Source organism: Cucurbita maxima, unplaced genomic scaffold (genome assembly GCF_002738345.1).
Source record: "Cucurbita maxima cultivar Rimu unplaced genomic scaffold, Cmax_1.0 Cma_Scf00002, whole genome shotgun sequence".
Taxonomy (NCBI): domain Eukaryota; kingdom Viridiplantae; phylum Streptophyta; class Magnoliopsida; order Cucurbitales; family Cucurbitaceae; genus Cucurbita; species Cucurbita maxima.
Window position 1 is genome coordinate 4,245,956 of NW_019272018.1, and position 19,221 is coordinate 4,265,176.

The 19,221-nt window shown below is 37.4% G+C and overlaps 3 protein-coding genes across 7 annotated transcripts; all 3 read left to right on the top strand.

Moving 5' to 3' along the window:
• Window positions 1-398: 398 nt before the first annotated feature.
• Window positions 399-3,564, top strand: LOC111500020 (transcription factor bHLH68). 2 transcript variants are annotated; one of them, XM_023151801.1, is made up of 8 exons: window positions 399-812; window positions 898-1,282; window positions 1,510-1,587; window positions 1,870-1,935; window positions 2,243-2,308; window positions 2,443-2,505; window positions 2,603-2,667; window positions 2,699-2,750. In XM_023151801.1, exons 1-8 carry the CDS (start codon window positions 568-570, stop codon window positions 2,733-2,735), a joined length of 1,005 nt encoding a protein of 334 aa, XP_023007569.1. In that variant the 5' UTR covers window positions 399-567; the 3' UTR covers window positions 2,736-2,750. The 2 variants fall into 2 exon arrangements, with proteins under 2 accessions (XP_023007569.1, XP_023007568.1); XM_023151800.1 differs by lacking the exon at window positions 2,699-2,750 and adding an exon at window positions 3,065-3,564 and having other exon boundaries at window positions 403-812; window positions 2,603-2,647.
• Window positions 3,565-5,382: 1,818 nt separating this feature from the next.
• On the top strand, window positions 5,383-11,958 carry LOC111499948 (putative E3 ubiquitin-protein ligase LIN-1). 3 transcript variants are annotated; one of them, XM_023151706.1, is made up of 14 exons: window positions 5,383-6,522; window positions 6,882-7,106; window positions 7,236-8,413; window positions 8,526-8,670; window positions 8,843-9,100; window positions 9,236-9,542; window positions 9,625-9,749; window positions 9,831-9,947; window positions 10,481-10,612; window positions 10,691-10,813; window positions 10,905-11,015; window positions 11,105-11,251; window positions 11,341-11,586; window positions 11,733-11,958. In XM_023151706.1, exons 1-14 carry the CDS (start codon window positions 5,719-5,721, stop codon window positions 11,745-11,747), a joined length of 3,933 nt encoding a protein of 1,310 aa, XP_023007474.1. In that variant the 5' UTR covers window positions 5,383-5,718; the 3' UTR covers window positions 11,748-11,958. The 3 variants fall into 3 exon arrangements, with proteins under 3 accessions (XP_023007474.1, XP_023007456.1, XP_023007466.1); XM_023151688.1 differs by having other exon boundaries at window positions 5,384-6,522; window positions 7,197-8,413; XM_023151698.1 differs by having other exon boundaries at window positions 5,384-6,522; window positions 7,197-8,413; window positions 8,529-8,670.
• A 135-nt stretch (window positions 11,959-12,093) lies between these two features.
• On the top strand, window positions 12,094-18,004 carry LOC111499961 (putative E3 ubiquitin-protein ligase LIN-1). 2 transcript variants are annotated; one of them, XM_023151719.1, is made up of 12 exons: window positions 12,094-13,615; window positions 13,700-13,844; window positions 14,644-14,901; window positions 15,059-15,368; window positions 15,452-15,576; window positions 15,685-15,801; window positions 16,030-16,161; window positions 16,240-16,362; window positions 16,470-16,580; window positions 16,673-16,819; window positions 16,908-17,153; window positions 17,710-18,004. In XM_023151719.1, exons 1-12 carry the CDS (start codon window positions 12,513-12,515, stop codon window positions 17,722-17,724), a joined length of 2,832 nt encoding a protein of 943 aa, XP_023007487.1. In that variant the 5' UTR covers window positions 12,094-12,512; the 3' UTR covers window positions 17,725-18,004. The 2 variants fall into 2 exon arrangements, with proteins under 2 accessions (XP_023007487.1, XP_023007495.1); XM_023151727.1 differs by having other exon boundaries at window positions 15,062-15,368.
• Window positions 18,005-19,221: the final 1,217 nt, after the last annotated feature.

A 19,221-nucleotide genomic window follows, 5' to 3' on the forward strand; every position in this document is an offset into this window, starting at 1 on the left:
ACAAATATGTTATTTTAAGTAACTACCAAACATTCCCTACCATCACATTTTCATTTTTTACCCACAAATAATAATTCAAAAACAGGTATCTTTTATTTGAGTGAATGAATGATGAAATTTGATGCATTTATGATAGCATCTACGAAAAAGTTAGGAGAGACTATATATGGATTTGATATGATCAACAAAATGTAAGCTAAACAATGATGCCATTCCTGCTGTGTTTACAAAAATTCTTTTCTAAATTTTATGGGAATTGCTAACTCTACCTTTCTTGTCCCACACAGCTTTGGGATAAAGTAAAAGCAGAAGAAAAAGCAAAGAAATTTAAAAAAAAAAAAAAAAAAAAAAAAACAGCATATAAAGACAAACAAAGGTTCTCTCTCAAACTCTATGATTATTCAAATTCTCTACCAAAAAAAAAAAAAAAGAAAAAAAAAGAGAGTTTATTTAGCCTACTTATAGTTGGGTAGGAGGAAAATTGAGAGTTTTGTTCGGTAAGGCCGTGGTTGGCTCCCCCTCCAGTTTTTGTTTTGAAGAAGAAAAGAAGATCCAGGTGAGGAAGACATGAATAGAGGGGCGTTGCAGAGCTCAGTTATGCAGCAACAAATCATGGGCTCAGAAAACCCTAGCTGGTGGCATATGGTGAACAGTGGCAGCATTAGAACATCATCCACCCAGCAATCTTCTCCCAATAATAATTCTCCCAATTTCCTTTTCCCTCACTCTTCCCTTCCCCTTCCTTCTAATTTCCTCTATGATTTTTCTCAAGACAAGGATCAGCTTCCAGAATCTTGGAGCCACCTTCTCTTGTAAATCTCTCTCTCTCTCATCTTCTTCTTGTTTTTATTTATTTATTTTTTGTTTTTTTAATGATTTGATTTGTGTTTGTTATAGGGGTGGTTTAGTGGGTGAAGATGATCAAAAGGGTTGTATGGGGGGAATGTTTCAAGGCAAGAAATTGGAGGATTGGGAAGAGGAGATTTTGAATACTAACACTACTACTCACCACCAACAACATGTTGATGTCAAGAAGGAGAACTCAGTTCATGCAACCTCCTGCGCCTATGTTTATGGACATGGTGGTAGCGGTGGCGGTGTCGATGCCGATAATTATCCTTCGTTGCCTCCGAAACAAAACTGGTCGTCTATCATACCGGTCTCGTCTCCTCAGTCATGTGTCACAAGTTTCAGTAGTAACATGTTGGATTTTTCAAACAATAATACCAACTCTCCTCCTGATTCTCGCCCTCGACATCTCCCTCCTGATCGCTCCTCCGAGGTTACTACAAAAAACTGCTTCTTCTTCTTCTTCTGATCTGATTATGGGTTTCTCTTGGGATTTCTCAGCCACTTCTGGGGGATCAAACCCTATAATAATTATTGCTTTTAATTAATTCCCTAAATTAGCGGGATATTGAATCTTGGTTTGCTTTTTGTTGAAATGATTTGAAAAATCAAGAATGTTAATTGAATATTTGTTCGTGTGTTGTGTTTGTGTTTGTCAAGTGTAACAGCAATGCAGCAGGTGGTGGGGCAGTGAAGAAGGCCAGAGTTCAATCCTCTTCAAACCAAACCACTTTCAAGGTAAAAAAAAAAAAAAAAAAAAAAAAACAAAAGATTGAGAAGCAACCCACATGGAAATAAAAACCAAACAACACAAAAACATCTCTTCTTCTCATCCTATAATTGTCGTTCTTGCTTGTCCATTTCTCCTCTCCTCTGATTCTTAATTCTCTTTGTGGCCTTTTTTTCATCCAAAAATAACCCTAAATATTACAATTTTATTACGTGTTGTATACATGACTGATTCTTCCTTTTGCTGTCCTTTTGCTCAAAAAAAAAAAAAAAAAAAAAAAAAAAACCCAGGTGAGGAAGGAAAAATTAGGTGACAGAATTACCGCTCTCCACCAGCTAGTTTCCCCATTTGGGAAGGTAAAAAATCCCCACAGTAATTTCCCTGATTAACCCTCTTAATTTACTACATCATTGTTCTAAAAAAAGCAACTTTTTGGTTCACTTAACTTTTGTGTACAAAATGAGGTGGTGTTTGTTGAAGTTATGAACCCAGAAAAGTATGAAAAAGAAGCATAATATATAGTTTTGTTTGATTATTTGTGATCCAAGATTAGGCGAATATTCAGATTAGGGCATAAAAAAAAGAATGAAAAAAAAGGGCACATGGAAATATGAATTTGGATGGTTGTGGCGTGGAGCTGAGGTTGTGTTTTAATTGGTACAGACTGACACAGCTTCAGTTTTGTTAGAAGCTATTGGATACATCAGATTCCTTCACAGTCAAATTGAGGTGATGTTTCTTCTTCTTTTCCTCAAACAACCATGCATTCCCAGATTCCTCTTTTCACTTTTAAATTACTCCAAACAAAAATATACTAAACTAATTTTAACATTTATTCAAAAACATTTCTGCATTGGATTCAGGCCCTCAGCTTACCCTACTTGGGCAATACTTCGGCAAGTACGAGGCAGCTCCAACAACATTCTGTAAGCATACTGAATTGACCCTAAAATTTATAAAATTCCCTTCTCGCCCATTTCAAATTTATCCACAAAAATTTCTTTTTTTTTTTTTTTTTTTTAGGTTCAAGGGGAAATAAATAGTGTTTTTCCTGAAGACACTGACCAGGTGAGTTTTCTTAATGTAATTTTTTTTTTTTTTTTTCAAAAGGCTAAGCTATTGTTTTTATGTTTTTCTACTGACTTTGTTGACTTAAAGTTGGAATAAAATTTTAAAAAAGATTGTTAGGAAATTTTTATGTTTGTTTTTTGAACCTCAATGTAAAAGGTTTTCATATATAACTATAGATTCTGAGAAAGGTATGTGTTGATGAATAAAGTTTCTTAAAAACAACAATGTTTTCAGCTTTATTGACTTCAAAAACATCAATCCTATAAATTAATTTCACCCAACAAAAGAAAAAGATTACGTTTTTCTTTCAATTTCAACTTTTTGGCTCATGGGTTTTCGTTTTCACAAGCTCTTGAACAAGAATTTAAGAGCTTTGAAAAAATTATTAATGATATATTTTGAAACTTGTTTTAGGATGAAGAGGGAAAGAAGGATCTGAGGAGTAGAGGACTGTGTCTGGTTCCAGTCTCCTGCACCCTGCAAGTTGGGAGTGACAATGGAGCAGATTATTGGGCTCCGGCGTTCGGCGGTGGTGGTTTCCGGTAGACGGGGCCGGTGGAGGGGATTTGATAGGGCAGTTACAGCAAGCAGCAAGAGTAAAAAAAAAAGAAGAGAATGGAGAGAGCCACATTATGAAACTGATATAACATCATGAGCAGTCAATCTGCTAAAGAAAACCAAAGGCTGATTGCTCATGATGCTATGCAAACATACTCCAACCACAAAAATATTATACAAGAAGTGTGCTGTAGCAGATGCTTTCAAAATCTAATCTTTTCTTAGTAATTGTGGCTTTTAATCTTAGTTTTATAGTTGAAAATGATCATTATTAGTACTATTATTGATGTTTAAATGTAGTTATTAGGGAATGTGATGAGATTTTATCCTTTTCCTAAATGAGCAGCTGCTTAACAAATATATATTCTAGTATTGAAATTTGGGTTCTGCTCTATAACTTCCTTCCTCTCTACTTTCACATCAATTACCCCTAAACTCCAATCCTTTGCTACCCTTTTATTTATTTTGAGTTATCAACGGTAACGATTCAAGCCTACCGTCAGTAGATGTTGTTATTTTTTTAGCCTCCCACAAAGTTTTTAAAACGCGTTTGCTACGGAAAGGTTTCCACACCCTTATAAAGTATGTTTCGTTCCTCTCTCCAACTGATATGGGGTTTCACAATCCATCTCCTTTCGGGTCCCAACGTCCTCGTTGACACTCATTTCTCTCTCCAATCGATGTGGAATCTCACATCAACCATCACTAGTGTGCCCATCAATTGTGACACATGAATACAAGTGGCTATCCCGTTTTTATAATAGAGTGCGACGATAGTAAATCTTGAGTTGAAAATTCCATGTTTGGAGAAATTGAAAATTAGTTTAGAAAATCATCTAAACTAAGGTTAGATGCCATTTTAGGTTGACATGGGCTATTGGTATGAGTTCCTCTATGATCTGTTTGAGTGTGGCCCAGTTTTAACCCTTTGGAATTGACAAGCCAAGAATGAAGAATTGGGACCTCAAAGTTGATAAAAATCAAAAGAGGGAGTAGAGATCTTTTTTCTTTCTTGTTGTGTTTTTCTTTCTTTTGTTTTTGGGTTTCCCTCTCATTTTCATTTGCATGGAGACAGAGAGATGGCTCCAAAATTGATGAATTTGAAATAACCTCAACGACTGGAAAATCCCATTTGGAAAAGACACAAATTTGGTAAAGTAATTGATAATTTCTTCTCACTTCACAAACACAAACACAAACCACCACTCTGCCTTTGGCTCTTTGTTAGCAGCTTTGATACTTAACCCAACACAAAACCGATTATTCGATTCTCTTTGATAACGATTTTGTATTTTAAAGCAGATACTAGCAGTTTTTACAACAAACTAATGGTTATTGTCACTGCATTGTTGTGAATATTCAACATCTTGTTTTTTTTCCTTGCCAACACTTCGAATCAACTTCTTGTTTATATGTATTTGAAGCGCCACGGCGTTGTCTCAATTCTTAGGTGAGCGCTCAATGCTCCCAGCACCATGACACTGCCCTATTAGGGACTGGCTTTGCATTGGTTCTGCAGGTGCTATGGATGTTGCAGCACCTCCACGCTAATATTGAGGCTTAGGTGTTGTCCCCTAACTCTTCCTAATGAGAAAGTTATATGTTATTTAAGTCGTTGTGTTACATCCGTTGTTTTCAATCTTGCTTTAAAAAATCACTGCCCTCGTTTTTTAAAACTTTTCCTCAAAACGGGGTCAGAGACTTGAGTATGCATTGTCTAGTCGTAGGCGACGCGAACTCAAATTGGCTTGACTCACTCAGTGTTGTGAGTGAGTGCAACACAATGGCAAAAGTCCGTTGCCAAGAAATGTGCGATTATGACAAGATGAATATCTCGTATCCGAAAACTAGGAGTTCGCCCGATGAATCCTCTTGAGCCCAAATAACTCAATTTTTTCCCATGAACTATTCGTGTCAATGGATTAGTTCGATCTAAAACTTGTGATAATGGGTGTAATCCAAAAGAAGATTCAAACGTGGTTGTTAATGGAGTTGAAGTTACCGAATTCGGAGGAGTCAGTGGATTTTCTCCCCTGGTCTCTGTTTTTTCTAAAAGTCATGGTTACTGTTTTATGATCTTTTGATTTAAGAGAAAAGGTAATGAAATCCGTAATGACTCAAGTCTTGGTAAAGTTTCAAGCTTTCAGTTTCTCCCCATTTCATTCAGTATAATAACCATTCATGTGCATAAATCTGGCATAGTTAACACGAAAACTAACAAAAATCTCATGAATTTATAGCCCAACAAGTGAGCTATCAAGAACAGAGAAGCTTGGGCTTACCATTTATATGGAAGCTTCTGCTTTGTCTGCATTAGACTTGATTGTTTTTTATCAGTTCTGCAATGCAATGAAATATTCAGTCAAGCCGGCCGCGGCGGCACTGTACTTGCCCTTTATTATATTCACCAAAATTCCTGCCGGCAATCAGAATCATCATCCTGCGTTCGCCTCACTTTCGGCCATATTCTATTTTCTTCCACCAATTCGACCACCATCGTTACCGGTGCAATGGTGGCCACCGGTGCCATCACCGCGTCGAGTATTCTCCACCACATATCCGCCTTCATCTCTGAAATACTTGCCCAATCCGAACTCCGAAAGCGCCTCCTCTCCGTCGTGTACGGCATAATCTCACTCTCAGACGAGATTGCCCTAAAACCCCTAGAGCTTGCAGCCGAAGCTCTCGAAAATGCCATCTTCACCGATAACTCTTCGATCAAATCCTCTTCTCTGCGTTGCGCGGAAGAATTACTCCTCTCCGTTCCTGAAAACGCCTGTTCTTCTTTTCTATTATCCCTAATTTACGGCCTCAATCACCAAAATCTCAACTCCGCTCTTAATCTCCTCCATTTATTCCTCTCGGACCCTTCGTTGGCTCGCTCCGAAATCGCTCCGATTCTCTTCGAGGAGCTCTTTCTCCGCCATTTTCTTCCAATTATTCACTGGTTCCACCAACAGAGATTCCAAATCCTGACGTTCTTCCCCTCGAATTTAATCAACAACACTACCGAACATTCAATCGGCGATGAGCCGGAGGTTTTTCCTTGCACGAAATCGTTATCGAAGTTGAGCATTGATCAGACTTTGAAGCTGAAGGAACTGGAAAGCAATTACGAGCGGGTTTTGGACAAAAATTGCAGAGTTTTTGCTGAACATTTCAAAAGGGTTTTGGAAAGAAAAGACAATGGTGGATCGATCGCAATTCCAATGGTTAAATTATTGGATAAGAACGAGAAGTGGAAGGAAATGGAACAGATTGCAAAACAGAAACTCAGAACAGAGCAGCTCTGTTTCCCCAATGGACGGTATAATGTAATATCTATCACTGTTCCATCATTAATTTTTGGTTTAATTAAAATTATTTGTATTTTTTTTTTCCTCATAAATATTTCTTCTAATCTAAGCCTTAGAATAATCTAATAAGACAATGCTTAAAAACTAAATAAGCTTTCGACTTTAGAAGTGTTTAACTAATTTTTTCATTAATCCATTTACTTAATTCTTTTTAACAATCAAATCCCTCGCAGCATTAAGCTTTGATCATAATGGGTCTTTAAGAAATTGCACAAATTTAGAAACTTCCAGGGTTCCCGAAAGACCCATAGAAATTTCGTCGACGACTTCAATCTATACATTTTGATTATGACTTCCTTCTCTTCCGTATTCTGCAGCCAATTTGGATCGAAGAAGAACAAACGCTCGAAGTTGACTTTACCAACAAATCAAAGTCAGCGTCGCCGCCGTGTGTTCGTTCCCAAGTATTCGGACCTTTCAATCTCATTTCCGAGCAAGAATCATCCAGCAGCTCGAGAACTTTTTCCATCTTCAAGTCGACTGCCCAAGACCAAGACGATTCTTCTGAAATTTTCTCGTTGGGATCTGAGACTGAATTCGAGGTAAAATAAGAATCAATGTTAACCAGGGGAAAAAGACACAACCTATTGTTCCCCTTTTGATATTATACGTTTCCTTTTGTTTGTTTTTAGGAAAATGACCACGAAAAGACATTGTTTGATTCTGGACAGCCGAAACCCAAGAACCAGAAGCTAAAACAGACCATAACCCAATCATTGGAGTTGGATTATGCTATGGAAAATTCCCGCAGCGCCTCGCCGGAAAGTGGTGAAAAGCATATTACACCTCCTAAGGACTTTGTATGTCCCATAACTTGCAACATTTTTTATGACCCAGTTACTATAGAGACGGGTCAGACTTATGAGCGCAGTGCCATTCAAGAATGGCTTGATAGAGGTAACTTGACCTGCCCAATCACTGGACAGAAGCTGCAAAATACCCAACTTCCCAAAACCAATTATGTCCTCAAACGACTTATTGCAAGCTGGCTAGAGGAGAATCCCAATTTTGTATTGGACAAAGCTCTTGATGAGGCTGAATCAGTGGCTGTTTTAACCTCACCTGTTAGTTTCATAAGCCAAGCCTCCATTGACAGAAGTATGGAGATGAGGCGTGCAATTACCAATCTCTGTACTTCTGAAGTTTTGGAGGAGGCGGAAACTGCCGTGCTTTGTGTGGAGAGGTTCTGGTTGGAAGAAAATGTGGAAGGGAATGTTCAACATATGTTGTTGAAGCCTTCTGTAATTAATGGACTTGTTGAGATCCTTGTCAATTCTGTTGATCTTCAGGTCTTGAGAGCGGCAATCTTTCTTCTATCAGAGCTGGGATTCAAGGGTGATATTGTGATCGAAACGCTCACTCGAGTCGAGTCAGATGTGAACTGTATTGTGACTCTTTTCAAAAGAGGTGTTGTCGAGGCTGTTCTGCTAATATATCAGTTGGGACTTTCCAGCCAAACTTTACAAGAAATGGATATAGTCGGTTCCCTTTTGAATGTTGTTAAAAAGAAAGAAGAAGATGTGAATAAGATGCATTTGAGCCATAAATCTGCTGCAGTGCTTTTGCTTAGAAAGATTTTGGGGAGTAAAGAAGGATCTCCGACTGTTGTTGCTGTGCTTGCTGAAAATGCAATTGAAAGTATTTTAGGTAGTTTGAAAGCCAAGCAGGTGGAGGAGCGGATTGCTGCAGTTGGAATCTTGCTAAGATGCATTCAGGAGGATTGGAAGTGTAGAAATATTATAGCTGATAAAGCCGACTTAGCTCTGATTTTGTCAAGTTTCACGAAAGTGAGTAACGGCGAACAATTCGAGATCATTATGTTTCTCTCTGAGTTGGTTAAGTTAAACAGGTATGTTCTCCTAGTCATTGTCAACACATCTTTTTCATCAATATCTTGAGGGTAAATCAAATAGATTGAGACATGTAGTTGCAATAATGGAAGTTATCCTTATGTTTCTTAGGAGGACTTCGAACGAAAAAATTCTTCGAAACATTAAGGATGGAAGCGAATGTAGCACTATGCACTCCCTTTTGACGTACTTACAAACTGCCCACAGAGATCAATGCCCTGTAGTGGCTGGTCTTTTGCTACAACTTGATATCTTGGTATGGGTATCACATTTTCTTTTGTAGTTAGGCAGATAGTACTTTCAAGTCCGTCTTTAACATTTTTTCTTCTAGTTTAATGGGCAAGTTTATTTTCTGGTAAAGCATATTTCTTTTACTTCTGAAGTTTTATGTTGTTCCCATGCTACGACGTTTCGGTACTCGTTTATAGGTGGAACCACTAAAGATGAGTATCTATCGTGAAGAGGCAATGGATGTCCTTATTTCATGCCTCAGAGATTCTGATTTCCCAACAGCTCAAATTTCTGCTGCTGAGACGATAATGTCTTTACAAGGAAGGTTTAGCACCTCCGGACAGCCCTTAGCTAGGTATTTTCTTCTTGAACGTGCTGGCCTTACTAAGAATCACAGGAAACCCATAGGAACTGAGAATATTAGTGATGCTCTTGGAGAAGTTGAACTTACAAGGGTGAGTTTTCTTGAAATTTTGGATATTTTTATTTTGTTCAATGCTTCGATCTCTGTAGTTGATCCCATAACTTTTATGTGGTTCATATTCTTTTATTCAAAAAATAAATCCATTTACTTAAAATTGGCATAAAAGGAAGAAGATAAGGCAACTGATGAATGGGAAAGAAAAATGGCATTTGTACTTGTAAACCATGACTTTGGGTTGCTGCTTGAACCATTGGCAAAAGGCTTAAAGAGCAAATGTGCAGCGCTATTTTCAGCATGCTTTGTCTCTGCAACATGGCTGAGTCATATGCTTGGAACTCTTCCCGACACGGGGATTCTAGAAGCTGCTCGAATTTTCTTGCTCGATCACTTCTTATCGATTTTCACAATGACGACAGATATTGAAGAGAAAGCACTTGCCTTGCTAGCAATAAACAGTTTCGTACATGAACCCGGTGGGTTCTGCAGCCTCATGGTACTTTCCATTCATTATTTAGATGTTTACTGACAGTAGTTTCTTGCCCATGTGAATTCCAGAAGGACTGCAGTACCTAAGTTCCGACATGAAAAATATTATGAGAGGTCTCAAGGAATTTAGGAGATCAACACCATTGGCCTTTGATATGCTAAAAGTCCTATGTGAGGGACAAGACTCGAGTACTGTAAGTATGTGCACCTATTGATATCTTATTGTCGCTTGCTGTGGAACCATGAAATGATTCCGTATCCTTCTTCTAATATAGGAACTCTGGAGTCATCATGAATTGTTTAAAGTAGATTGCAGTAGAAATGGAGAAGTACTATCAATTGCTCATTGCAAGGACAGGATCATCTCTGGCCATTCAGATGGAACAATGAAGGTATCTTCACCTCACGTACCAACCATCTGTTGTAGTTTCAAGTTTTATCCTTGATCGATCTGTTGATCGCATTTAGAAACTATTGCGATAATATATCTGACATATTGTTACCTTGGTATGTAGCTATCCTTCTTGCATTTGTATTGTATATTCATAAAAATGGAAGCACCTTTCACAAATTTTGCCAATGCCCAATATTTATATATTGAAGCTTGCAAGAGAGAAGTTTTTCTATGTCAACATCATTGATTTTCTCCTGGATTTAGTCGTCCATAAATTCGAGAACTAGTGAGAACTGAGGTTTTAGCTGGTTCATGATCATGAATCAAGATGCTTTTTCATATTGGAATCTCTTCATTGATTAACGTTGGTCATTAACTACTACAATAGAATTAGATAATCTGTGCCATAATGTAAAATTGTGAGTTTGAAGTGGTACTAACTGTAGCATTCGAAGGAGTTTCTTGGACAAAATTTCTTTATATTTTGGTGCTTTTCCATTATGACAATGGTGTGTTTGTTTGGCTTTAAAGGTCTGGTCTGTTAAAGGCACTAATCTTCATCTCCTACAAGAAATTCAAGAGCACTCTAAGGGAGTCACCAGTCTAGCAGTTGCAGAATCCGAAGAGAAATTATACAGTGGCTCCTTAGACAAGACCATAAAGGTGCTTAAACATCAATCATTTTCTCTCACATATATTGTATCGAACTCTGGATTAAAGATCACCTTTCTTTATGCGCAGGTATGGTCTCTAGGTAGTGATATAGTCCAATGCATACAAGTTCACGATGTGAAGGAACAAATTCACAACTTAGTCGTATCAAAATCTGTTGCTTGCTTCATCCCCCATGGAGTTGGTATCAGGGTATCTCATCAAATACTTCATTATCGAATTCCATTTTATACATTATATTCAGAAGAAGATTGTCACTGGCTCATATTGAAATATATTTAAGGTTTATTCATGGGCCGGGGAATCGAAGTTACTTAACTCAAGCAAACATGTCAAGTGTTTGAATCTTATGCATGGAAAACTATACTGTGGATGCCATGATAGTAGCATCCAGGTACCATTCTTTCTTCAATCCATTGCTTCTATGAAGTCTTTTGTCCCTTGGTTCGGTGTTTTGACGACTTTGTTTACATGGTCTATTAGGAGGTTGATTTGGCTACAGGTACCGTAAGTTACATCCACAGTGGTTCTAGAAAACTATTGGGAAAGGCCAATCCTATCCATGCACTACAAGTTTACGACGAACAATTATTTTCAGCCAGTACTGCTTTAGATGGAGCAGCTGTGAAGGTACTCTGTTAACATTTACATTACTTCGACTATTTATCCGATCCTGTTTTATAGTGCTAAGAATATTGAGTTTCCTTTGTTCCAAAAAGATCCGGTGTAGGTCGAACTATGGTGTGATTGGATCACTGTCAACGGCAATGGATGTAAGAACTATGGCTGTAGGCTCAAATCTAACTTACTTGGGAGGTAAAGGAGGAGTGGTTGAAATTTGGAGCAGGGAAAAGCACAACAAAATAGATGCACTTCAAATTGGTAGAAACTGCAAGGTCGTTTGCATGAGTCTCAACGAACGGGAGGATGTTCTGGTCATCGGTACATCCGATGGTCGGATTCAGGTAGAATGTTTCTTCTATTTCAGATCACTTTTGCTTTATCAGAAACTTAAATCACCTCAATCTTACCATCATAGTAAGTTTGAGAGTACTACATTCTCCTTCTGCAATATTAGCTAACAATCAGCTCTTTTCTGTTCTTTTACCAGGCTTGGGAACTATGACAGAGAAAGAAAGGATGGCACCGTGATGTTGATACAAAAGTGTAATTTTAATGTTTGTATCAATATTGTGTTAGAAGTTACGATCTCTTGGGTATTTTGTAGAGGTTATGGGATGTGAGAAATCTGCTAGAAATTGAGCACTACATGATCTCTATGGCTACTCAAAACAATCAATGCTATCAAAAGTTGGGAAAAACTCAATTTCATCCAATTGGATCCTAGCTGTTTTTCACAAATTTTATGAATGGTTCATAAAAAAATTATGATTGAATAACTTTGCCAATCACTAATTGGGTAAAAAAATTGCTAAACACTTATTTAACGAATTCAATCCAATGCATTGTGATGATAACCTTCTTCTCCTCCGTATTCTGCAGCCAATTAAGGCTGAAGGACAAACCCTGTTGCTTGAAGTCCAGAGCCACCAAATCAAAGTCAAATTTCACCTTCCTGCAAGAATCATCTAGCTGGTTCACAACCAGTTATCGATTCAATTCGGCTGCTCACAAAGCTGAAGATGATATTTCTGAAATTCTCTTTGGGATCTGAGATTGATTCGTGGTATTAGTAAGAATTGATATTAACAAGGAAAAAAGCACAGCCTATTAGTATTCTTTTGAGGATTCTTGTCTGCTTTTGTTTGTCTTTGGGGAAATCACTACGAAACGACTTTGTTCGACTCTATATCTAAGACCCAGAAGCTAAAACATACTAGAGCTTCCTTAGAAGAATTGAGAACCCATTAGGTGGCGTTCGGCTTTTGCCATGGAAGAATCCGGCAATAACGGGCTGGAAAGTGGCGAAATGCATAATACACATCCCAAGGACTTCGTATGCCCCATCACTTGCAACATTTTTTATGATCCAGTAACTATAGAGACGGGTCAGACTTACGAGCGAAGTGCTATTCAAGAATGGCTTGATAGAGGGAACTCAACCTGCCCAATCACTGGACAGAAGCTGCAAAACACCCAACTTCCCAAAACCAATTATGTGCTCAAAAGACTGATTGCAAGTTGGCTGGAGGAGAATCCTAACTTTGTTACAGATAAAGCTGATTCCGCGGCTGTTTTGACCTCACCTGTTAGTGTCATAAGTCAAGCCTCCATTAACAGAAGTATGGAGGTGAGGCATGCAATTTCCAATATCGTTTCTTCTGAAGTTTTGGAGGAGGCAGAAAGTGCTGTGCTTTGTGTTGAGAGGTTTTGGTTGGAAGAGAATGTGGATGTGGAGATTCAACATATGTTGTTGAAGCCTCCTGTAATCAATGGACTTGTAGAGATCCTTATCAATTCTGTTGATCTCCAGGCTTTGAGAGCCACAATTTTTCTCCTATCAGAGCTGGGATTCAAGGATGCTGCTGTCATTCAAATGCTCACCCGGGTTGAGTCGGATGTAGACTGTATTGTGACACTTTTCAAAAGTGGTTTAATGGAGGCTGTTGTGTTGATATATCGGTTTGGACTTTCCATCCAGTGTCTACAAGAGATGGACTTGGCCGGTTCCCTTTTGAATGTTGTTAAGAAGAAAGAAGATGTGAATAAGATGCAATTGAGCCCAAAATCTGCTGCAGTGATTTTACTTAGAAAGATTTTGGGAAGGAGTAAAGAAGGATCTATGATTGCTGTTGCTGTGCTTGCTGAAAATGCAATTGAAAGTATTTTAGTTAGTTTAAAAGCCAAGCAGGTAGAGGAGAGGATTGCTGCCGTTGGGATCTTGCTAAGATGCATTCAAGAGGATGGGAAGTGCAGAAATATGATAGCTGATAAAGCTGACTTAGCTCCTATTTTGGGAAGTTTCATGGAAGTGAGTAACGGCGAACAATTTGAGATCATTATGTTTCTCTCTGAGTTAGTTAAGTTAAACAGGTTTGTCCTACTGGTGATCGTCTACATCTTAATCCAAGAGATTGAGACATGTAGTTTAATACTGAAATTTATCCTTTCTCTTAGGAGGACTTTCAATGAACAAATTCTTCAAAACATAAAGGACGGAGGTGAATGCAGTACCATGCACTCCCTTTTGGTATATTTGCAGACTGCCCCCAAAGATCAATGCCCTGTTGTGGCTGGTTTTCTGCTACAACTTGATATCTTGGTATGAGCATCTCGTTCTCTCAATAAGCTTATACATTAATATTCTGTAAAAAAAAAAAAATGAGTTTGATGTATTTCGTTTTTAAGGTTTATTATTTTTGTTCAATTTGTCAAATAGATCCATATTGAGTTTGTACAACTAGAGTCTAATATAAGATATATATGAGATTCTACATCGGATGGAGAGAGGAACGAAACATTCTTTATTAGGGTGTGGAAACCTCTCCCTAAGAGACGCATTTTAAAAACCTTGAGGGGAAGCTTGAAAGGGAAAGTCCAAAGAGAACAATTTCTGCTAGCAGTGGGCTGGGCTGTTACAAATGGTATCAGAGTCAAACATCAGGCGGTGTGCCAACGAGGACGTTTGGCCCCAAAGGGGGGTGGATTGTGAAATCCCACGTCGATTGGAGAGAGGAACGAGTACTAGCGAGGATGCTGGGACCCGAAGGGGGATGAATTGTGAGATCTCACAACGGTCGGAGAGGAAAACGAAGCATTCTTTATAAGGGTGTGAAAACCTCTCCCTAACAGACGTGTTTTAAAAACCTTGAGGGGAAGCCCGAAAGAAAAAATCCAAAGAGGACAATATTTGCTAGCGGTGGGCTTGGGCTGTTACAACACATCTATTACTGGTGTGTGTCCAGCAAGTATTAGAGCGTCCAGTGTCTAACACAGTAGTGTTTGTGCTTCTTAGCTTCATACTCTCCTAGAGTAAGTTTGCACAATTGGAGGCGTTACCTTTACTTCAAAGTTCTATTCCTCTCCCATGCTTAGTACAATATTGCTACACTGATTTATAGGTCGAACCAAGAAAGTCGAGTATATATCGTGAAGAAGCAATGGATGTTCTTTTATCATGCCTTGGAAATTCTGACTTTCCAACAGCTCAAATTTCAGCAGCTGAGACGATTATGTCTTTACAAGGGAGGTTTAGTACATCCGGAAGACCCTTAGCTAGGTATGTTCTTCTTGAACGTGTTGGATTTGCGAAAGGTTGCATGAAACCGAAACGAAGAGATAATAATAGCAGTGGTCCTGGAGACGTTGAACTTTCAATAGTGAGTTTCTAGAAATTTTTAATACTTTTGGATATTTTCTAAATGATTGGAACTCTGCAGCTGGCTTATATATATAAGCTACAACAATGCCACAACTGTTATGTGTTTCCTATTCTTTTATTCAAAAAATAATTTTGTTTACTTCAAATTTGCACAGAAGGCAGAAGAGAGATCAAATGATGAATGGGAAAGAAAGATGGCATTTGTACTTGCGAGCCATAACTTTGGCTTGTTGTTTGAGCCATTGGCAAAAGGCTTAAAGAGCAAATATGCCGCATTATTTTCTGCTTGCTTTGTCTCTGCCACATGGCTCAGTCATATGCTCAAAGTTCTTCCAGACACGGGGATTCTAGACGCTGCTCGAGTTTGCTTGCTTGATCACTTCGTATCGATTTTCGTAACAACAACGGATATTGAAGAGAAAGCACTTGCCTTGCTAGGAATGAACAGTTTCGTACACCAACCAGGTGGGTAGAACCTTTTGAAACAAGAATAAAGGTACCCATATGAATGCTTACAAACATTAGTTATTTGGCCATATAAATCCCAGAAGGACTGCAGTACCTAAGTTCCAACACGAAAGATATCATGAGAGGTCTCAAGGAACTTAGGAGATCAACAGCATTGGCCTTTGAAATGCTAAAAGTTCTTTGTGAGGGAGAAGAGTCAAGTGCTGTAAGTAGTTGCATCTATTGGCATTTTAGTTCATTAGTTGCATCTATTGGCATTTTAGTTCATCTATCCACAACCGTGTAATGATTCTATATCCTTGTTCTAACGTAGGAACTCTGGAGTCATCAAGAGTTGTTTCTTGTAGATTGCAGTAAAAATGGAGAAGTGCTATCAATTGCTTATTTGAAAGAACAAATCATTTCTGGCCATTCTGATGGAACAATCAAGGTATCCTCACCTCACCTCACCTCAAGATGCTTTTTCATATTTTGAATCTTTCCACTGATTAACATCACCCATGAATCACTGTAATCTTCGATAATGTGTCGTAATGCAATATCGTGTCTTCCGAACTGGTAATAACTACAGCATTCAAAGGAGCTTCTTGAATATATATATGTTGGTACTTGGTGCTATCTAATTATCTGTCAATGGTGCGTTTGCTTGGCTATAAAGGTCTGGTCTGTTGGAGGAACTAATCTTCATCTCCTACAAGAAACTCAAGAACACTCCAAGGGAGTCACCAGTCTAGCAATTATAGAATCCGAAGAAAAACTATACAGTGGCTCTTTAGACAAGACCATTAAGGTGCTTAAACATCAATCGTTTTCTCCCACGTGTATTGTTTCGAACTTCAGTTTAAAGATCGCTTTTCTTCATGAGCAGGTATGGTCTTTAGGTAGTGATGTAATCCAATGTATAAAAGTTCATGATGTGAAGGATCAAGTTCATAATTTAGTCGTTTCAAAGACCATTGCTTGCTTCATCCCACATGGAGCTGGTATCAGGGTAACGCATCAAACACTTCATCTCTTTTCTTAGTGAAAACCATCAAATTCTGCATATTCTTTCAGAAAAAGTTTGTCAGTGGCTCATTTCTTAGAAATATCTTTTAGGGTTATTCATGGGGTGGGGAATCGAAGTTACTAAACTCAAACAAACATGTCAAGTGTTTGAATCTTGTGCGTGGAAAACTATACTGTGGATGCCATGATAGTAGCATCCAGGTGCCCTTCTTGCTCTGTCTGATCCACTGCTTCTATGAAGTCCTTTGTTTCTTGGTTCGGTGTTCTAACGATGCGATTCCATGGTCTATTAGGAGGTCGATTTGGCTACAGGAACCGTAAGTTACATCCACATTGGTTCAAGAAAATTACTGGGAAAGCCCAATATTGTTCAGTCACTTCAAATTTACGAGGAACAATTATTTTCAGCCAGCACTACTTTAGATGGTGCAGCTGTGAAGGTACTACGTTAACATTCACATTCTTCCACTATTTGTCTGATCCAGTTTTTTATAGAACTGAAAATTTTGAGTTTTTTGTTGTAAAAAGATTTGGAGTATGTCAAACAACAGTGTGATTGCATCACTATCAACTGCAATGGATATAAGGACTATGGCTGTAAGCTCAGATCTAACTTACTTAGGAGGCAGAGGAGGAGTGGTTGAAATCTGGGGCAGGGACAAGCTCAACAAAATAGACACACTTCAAACTGGTAGAATCTGCAAGGTTGCTTGTATGACACTCAACGAAAGGGAGGATGTTCTTGTCATTGGAACATCTGATGGTCGAATTCAGGTAGAGTGTTTCTTCTATTTCATATCTTGATACTACTTAGAAGGACAGTTTGAATATTTTCCGTACGTACTCTTTTGTATAGACGATGGGACGAACAGCACTAAGATAGAATAGACCTGTTAATATGTCAAATGTATCTGTTGCAATATGACGAGAGGCTATTCCGCCACGGAACAAAATGATCAAACCCTTCGACACTCCATGTAGGATTTACAACTTGTACCCTTCCAGTTAATCCATAAGGATTGAACAACCATATTCTCAGACCATAGAATCCAGTTACATGAAATGCACCAAAACCAAAGCAACCCAATTGTAGAGAAATAAATGAATTCCAAAAATCTAAGGTAAATCCAAAGGAACTTATAGGCTTAAGATTTCAACGTGGTTTGAAAGCCATTCCAGCCTACCTTGAACTTTCAAATCTTTCATTTTATCACGAATATCATAATCACTCGAAAAACATAAACACCTCAATCTCACTACCCAAGTAAGTTTGAAAATGTGGCATTCTACAACAGTAGTTAATTTCAGCAGCTTCCTGGTTTTTTTGCAGGGTTGGGGACTGTGACAGAGAAAGGATGGGATGAGCTTGAAGAATATTAAACAGTATGATTTTGATAGAAGTGTATACAGCAAAAATGAAATATGTGATGTATTGGTGTTGAAAAATGTATATACTTACAGACAGAAGAGCTTGCTGGTGCAGCCATGGGTAAGCAGAATTGCTTCCATAATGAATGAAACTGAGCCAAAGATAAAAGATTCAAGCATCCAAAAGCTTCTCCTGCAAATTTAAGGTAGATTTAGGCCAAATTATTCAATGCATTATCCTGAGTTTTAAGTTTTAATATCGTATATGAATCTCGTTCATCTGATTTATTTTTTTAGTTCACTTAATTTGCGAATTAGGGAATAAATAGAAAGATGAATCGGGTAGACGAACACACCTCTCCACAATGATATGATATTGTCCACTTTGAGTATAAACTCTCATAACTTTACTTTGGGATTCCCCAAAAGACCTCGTACCAATGGAGAGAGTATTTTTTTGGCTGATGTGTGCATTAATTCTATTTTTCTTGATGATCAAGATACTAAGTTTGAATGATTCGGCTCTAAAGTTGGACAAATTTAACCCATAAGATTTTAAAAAAAAAAAATGGTTTTAAATAATCCCAAAAGTTGGTCGATCAAATTAACTTCAATATTTATTTTGAAATGTCAAGAATCAAATAAACACTCATTTAAAAAAATTTCAAACAAAAAACATATTTTATCTTTAAAATATCTTTTTCAAAGACACATAAATAATTAATATTAATGAATGACATTTTCTTTTCTTAAAAAAAAAAAAAAGAAAAATAAAATAAAGTTGCCACTCCACTACTTTCCGTTCCAAAATATTAATTATCCGGCGAATAGGCGATGAAGTCAGAGTCAACGCCGTCAAGGGTGATTTAGTAACTTAAAAAATATATTGTTGTAGAATGATAAATTAAGGAAGTAAATCAACCTTATACCTTTTCCAATTTGGCTACCCAGCTCCTCTTGTAGTATTGATTTTTTAAATTAAGAAAAAAAAAAATTCTAATGCAAGACTGAATTTAAAATTATATAAAACCTTAGTTCTCGTAAAACTTTTATTTATTTTACCTCGCGTAAAATATTCATTCAAAATTATATATTTAATTTCAAGTTTTTTAAAATGGTGGATTATTTATGATTAATTATTTTACTAATCCTTCAATTTTATCTATTATATAAAAAAAATCAAGGTTGTTAGTGTAATGGTTTTTTTAAATTTGGTTCTACTTTTTCAAATATGGTAATGCTTTCGTAGTTTAATGTCGTTTTTGGAAACTTGTTGCTGTTTTTAAAAAACCTGTTGAATTTAGGTTAGATTAGACAAAATAATTTTGCATTTTGGTTTAAATTTTATTATAAGCTTATTCATTTTTCTAATATAATTGTTATTTAGAAATTTGGATTATAATGTTTATTAATAAAATTAAAATGATTTCCTAATATTATTATATTATTTTAAATTTGAATATAATTGTTATAT

What these genes read in the sequence shown, in the direction of transcription:
- LOC111499948 (XM_023151688.1), top strand. Translation starts at nt 5,719, where the DNA reads ATGGTGGCCACCGGTGCCATCACCGCGTCGAGTATTCTCCACCACATA. An exon ending in GAGTTGGTTAAGTTAAACAG is followed by an intron (nt 8,414 to 8,525) that starts GTATGTTCTCCT and finishes TATGTTTCTTAG; the next exon opens with GAGGACTTCGAACGAAAAAA. An exon ending in TAGATGGAGCAGCTGTGAAG is followed by an intron (nt 11,252 to 11,340) that starts GTACTCTGTTAA and finishes TGTTCCAAAAAG; the next exon opens with ATCCGGTGTAGGTCGAACTA.
- LOC111499961 (XM_023151719.1), top strand. Translation starts at nt 12,513, where the DNA reads ATGGAAGAATCCGGCAATAACGGGCTGGAAAGTGGCGAAATGCATAAT. An exon ending in GAGACGTTGAACTTTCAATA is followed by an intron (nt 14,902 to 15,058) that starts GTGAGTTTCTAG and finishes AAATTTGCACAG; the next exon opens with AAGGCAGAAGAGAGATCAAA. An exon ending in TAGATGGTGCAGCTGTGAAG is followed by an intron (nt 16,820 to 16,907) that starts GTACTACGTTAA and finishes TGTTGTAAAAAG; the next exon opens with ATTTGGAGTATGTCAAACAA.
- LOC111500020 (XM_023151800.1), top strand. Translation starts at nt 568, where the DNA reads ATGAATAGAGGGGCGTTGCAGAGCTCAGTTATGCAGCAACAAATCATG. An exon ending in TCTTGGAGCCACCTTCTCTT is followed by an intron (nt 813 to 897) that starts GTAAATCTCTCT and finishes TGTTTGTTATAG; the next exon opens with GGGTGGTTTAGTGGGTGAAG. An exon ending in GGCAGCTCCAACAACATTCT is followed by an intron (nt 2,506 to 2,602) that starts GTAAGCATACTG and finishes TTTTTTTTTTAG; the next exon opens with GTTCAAGGGGAAATAAATAG.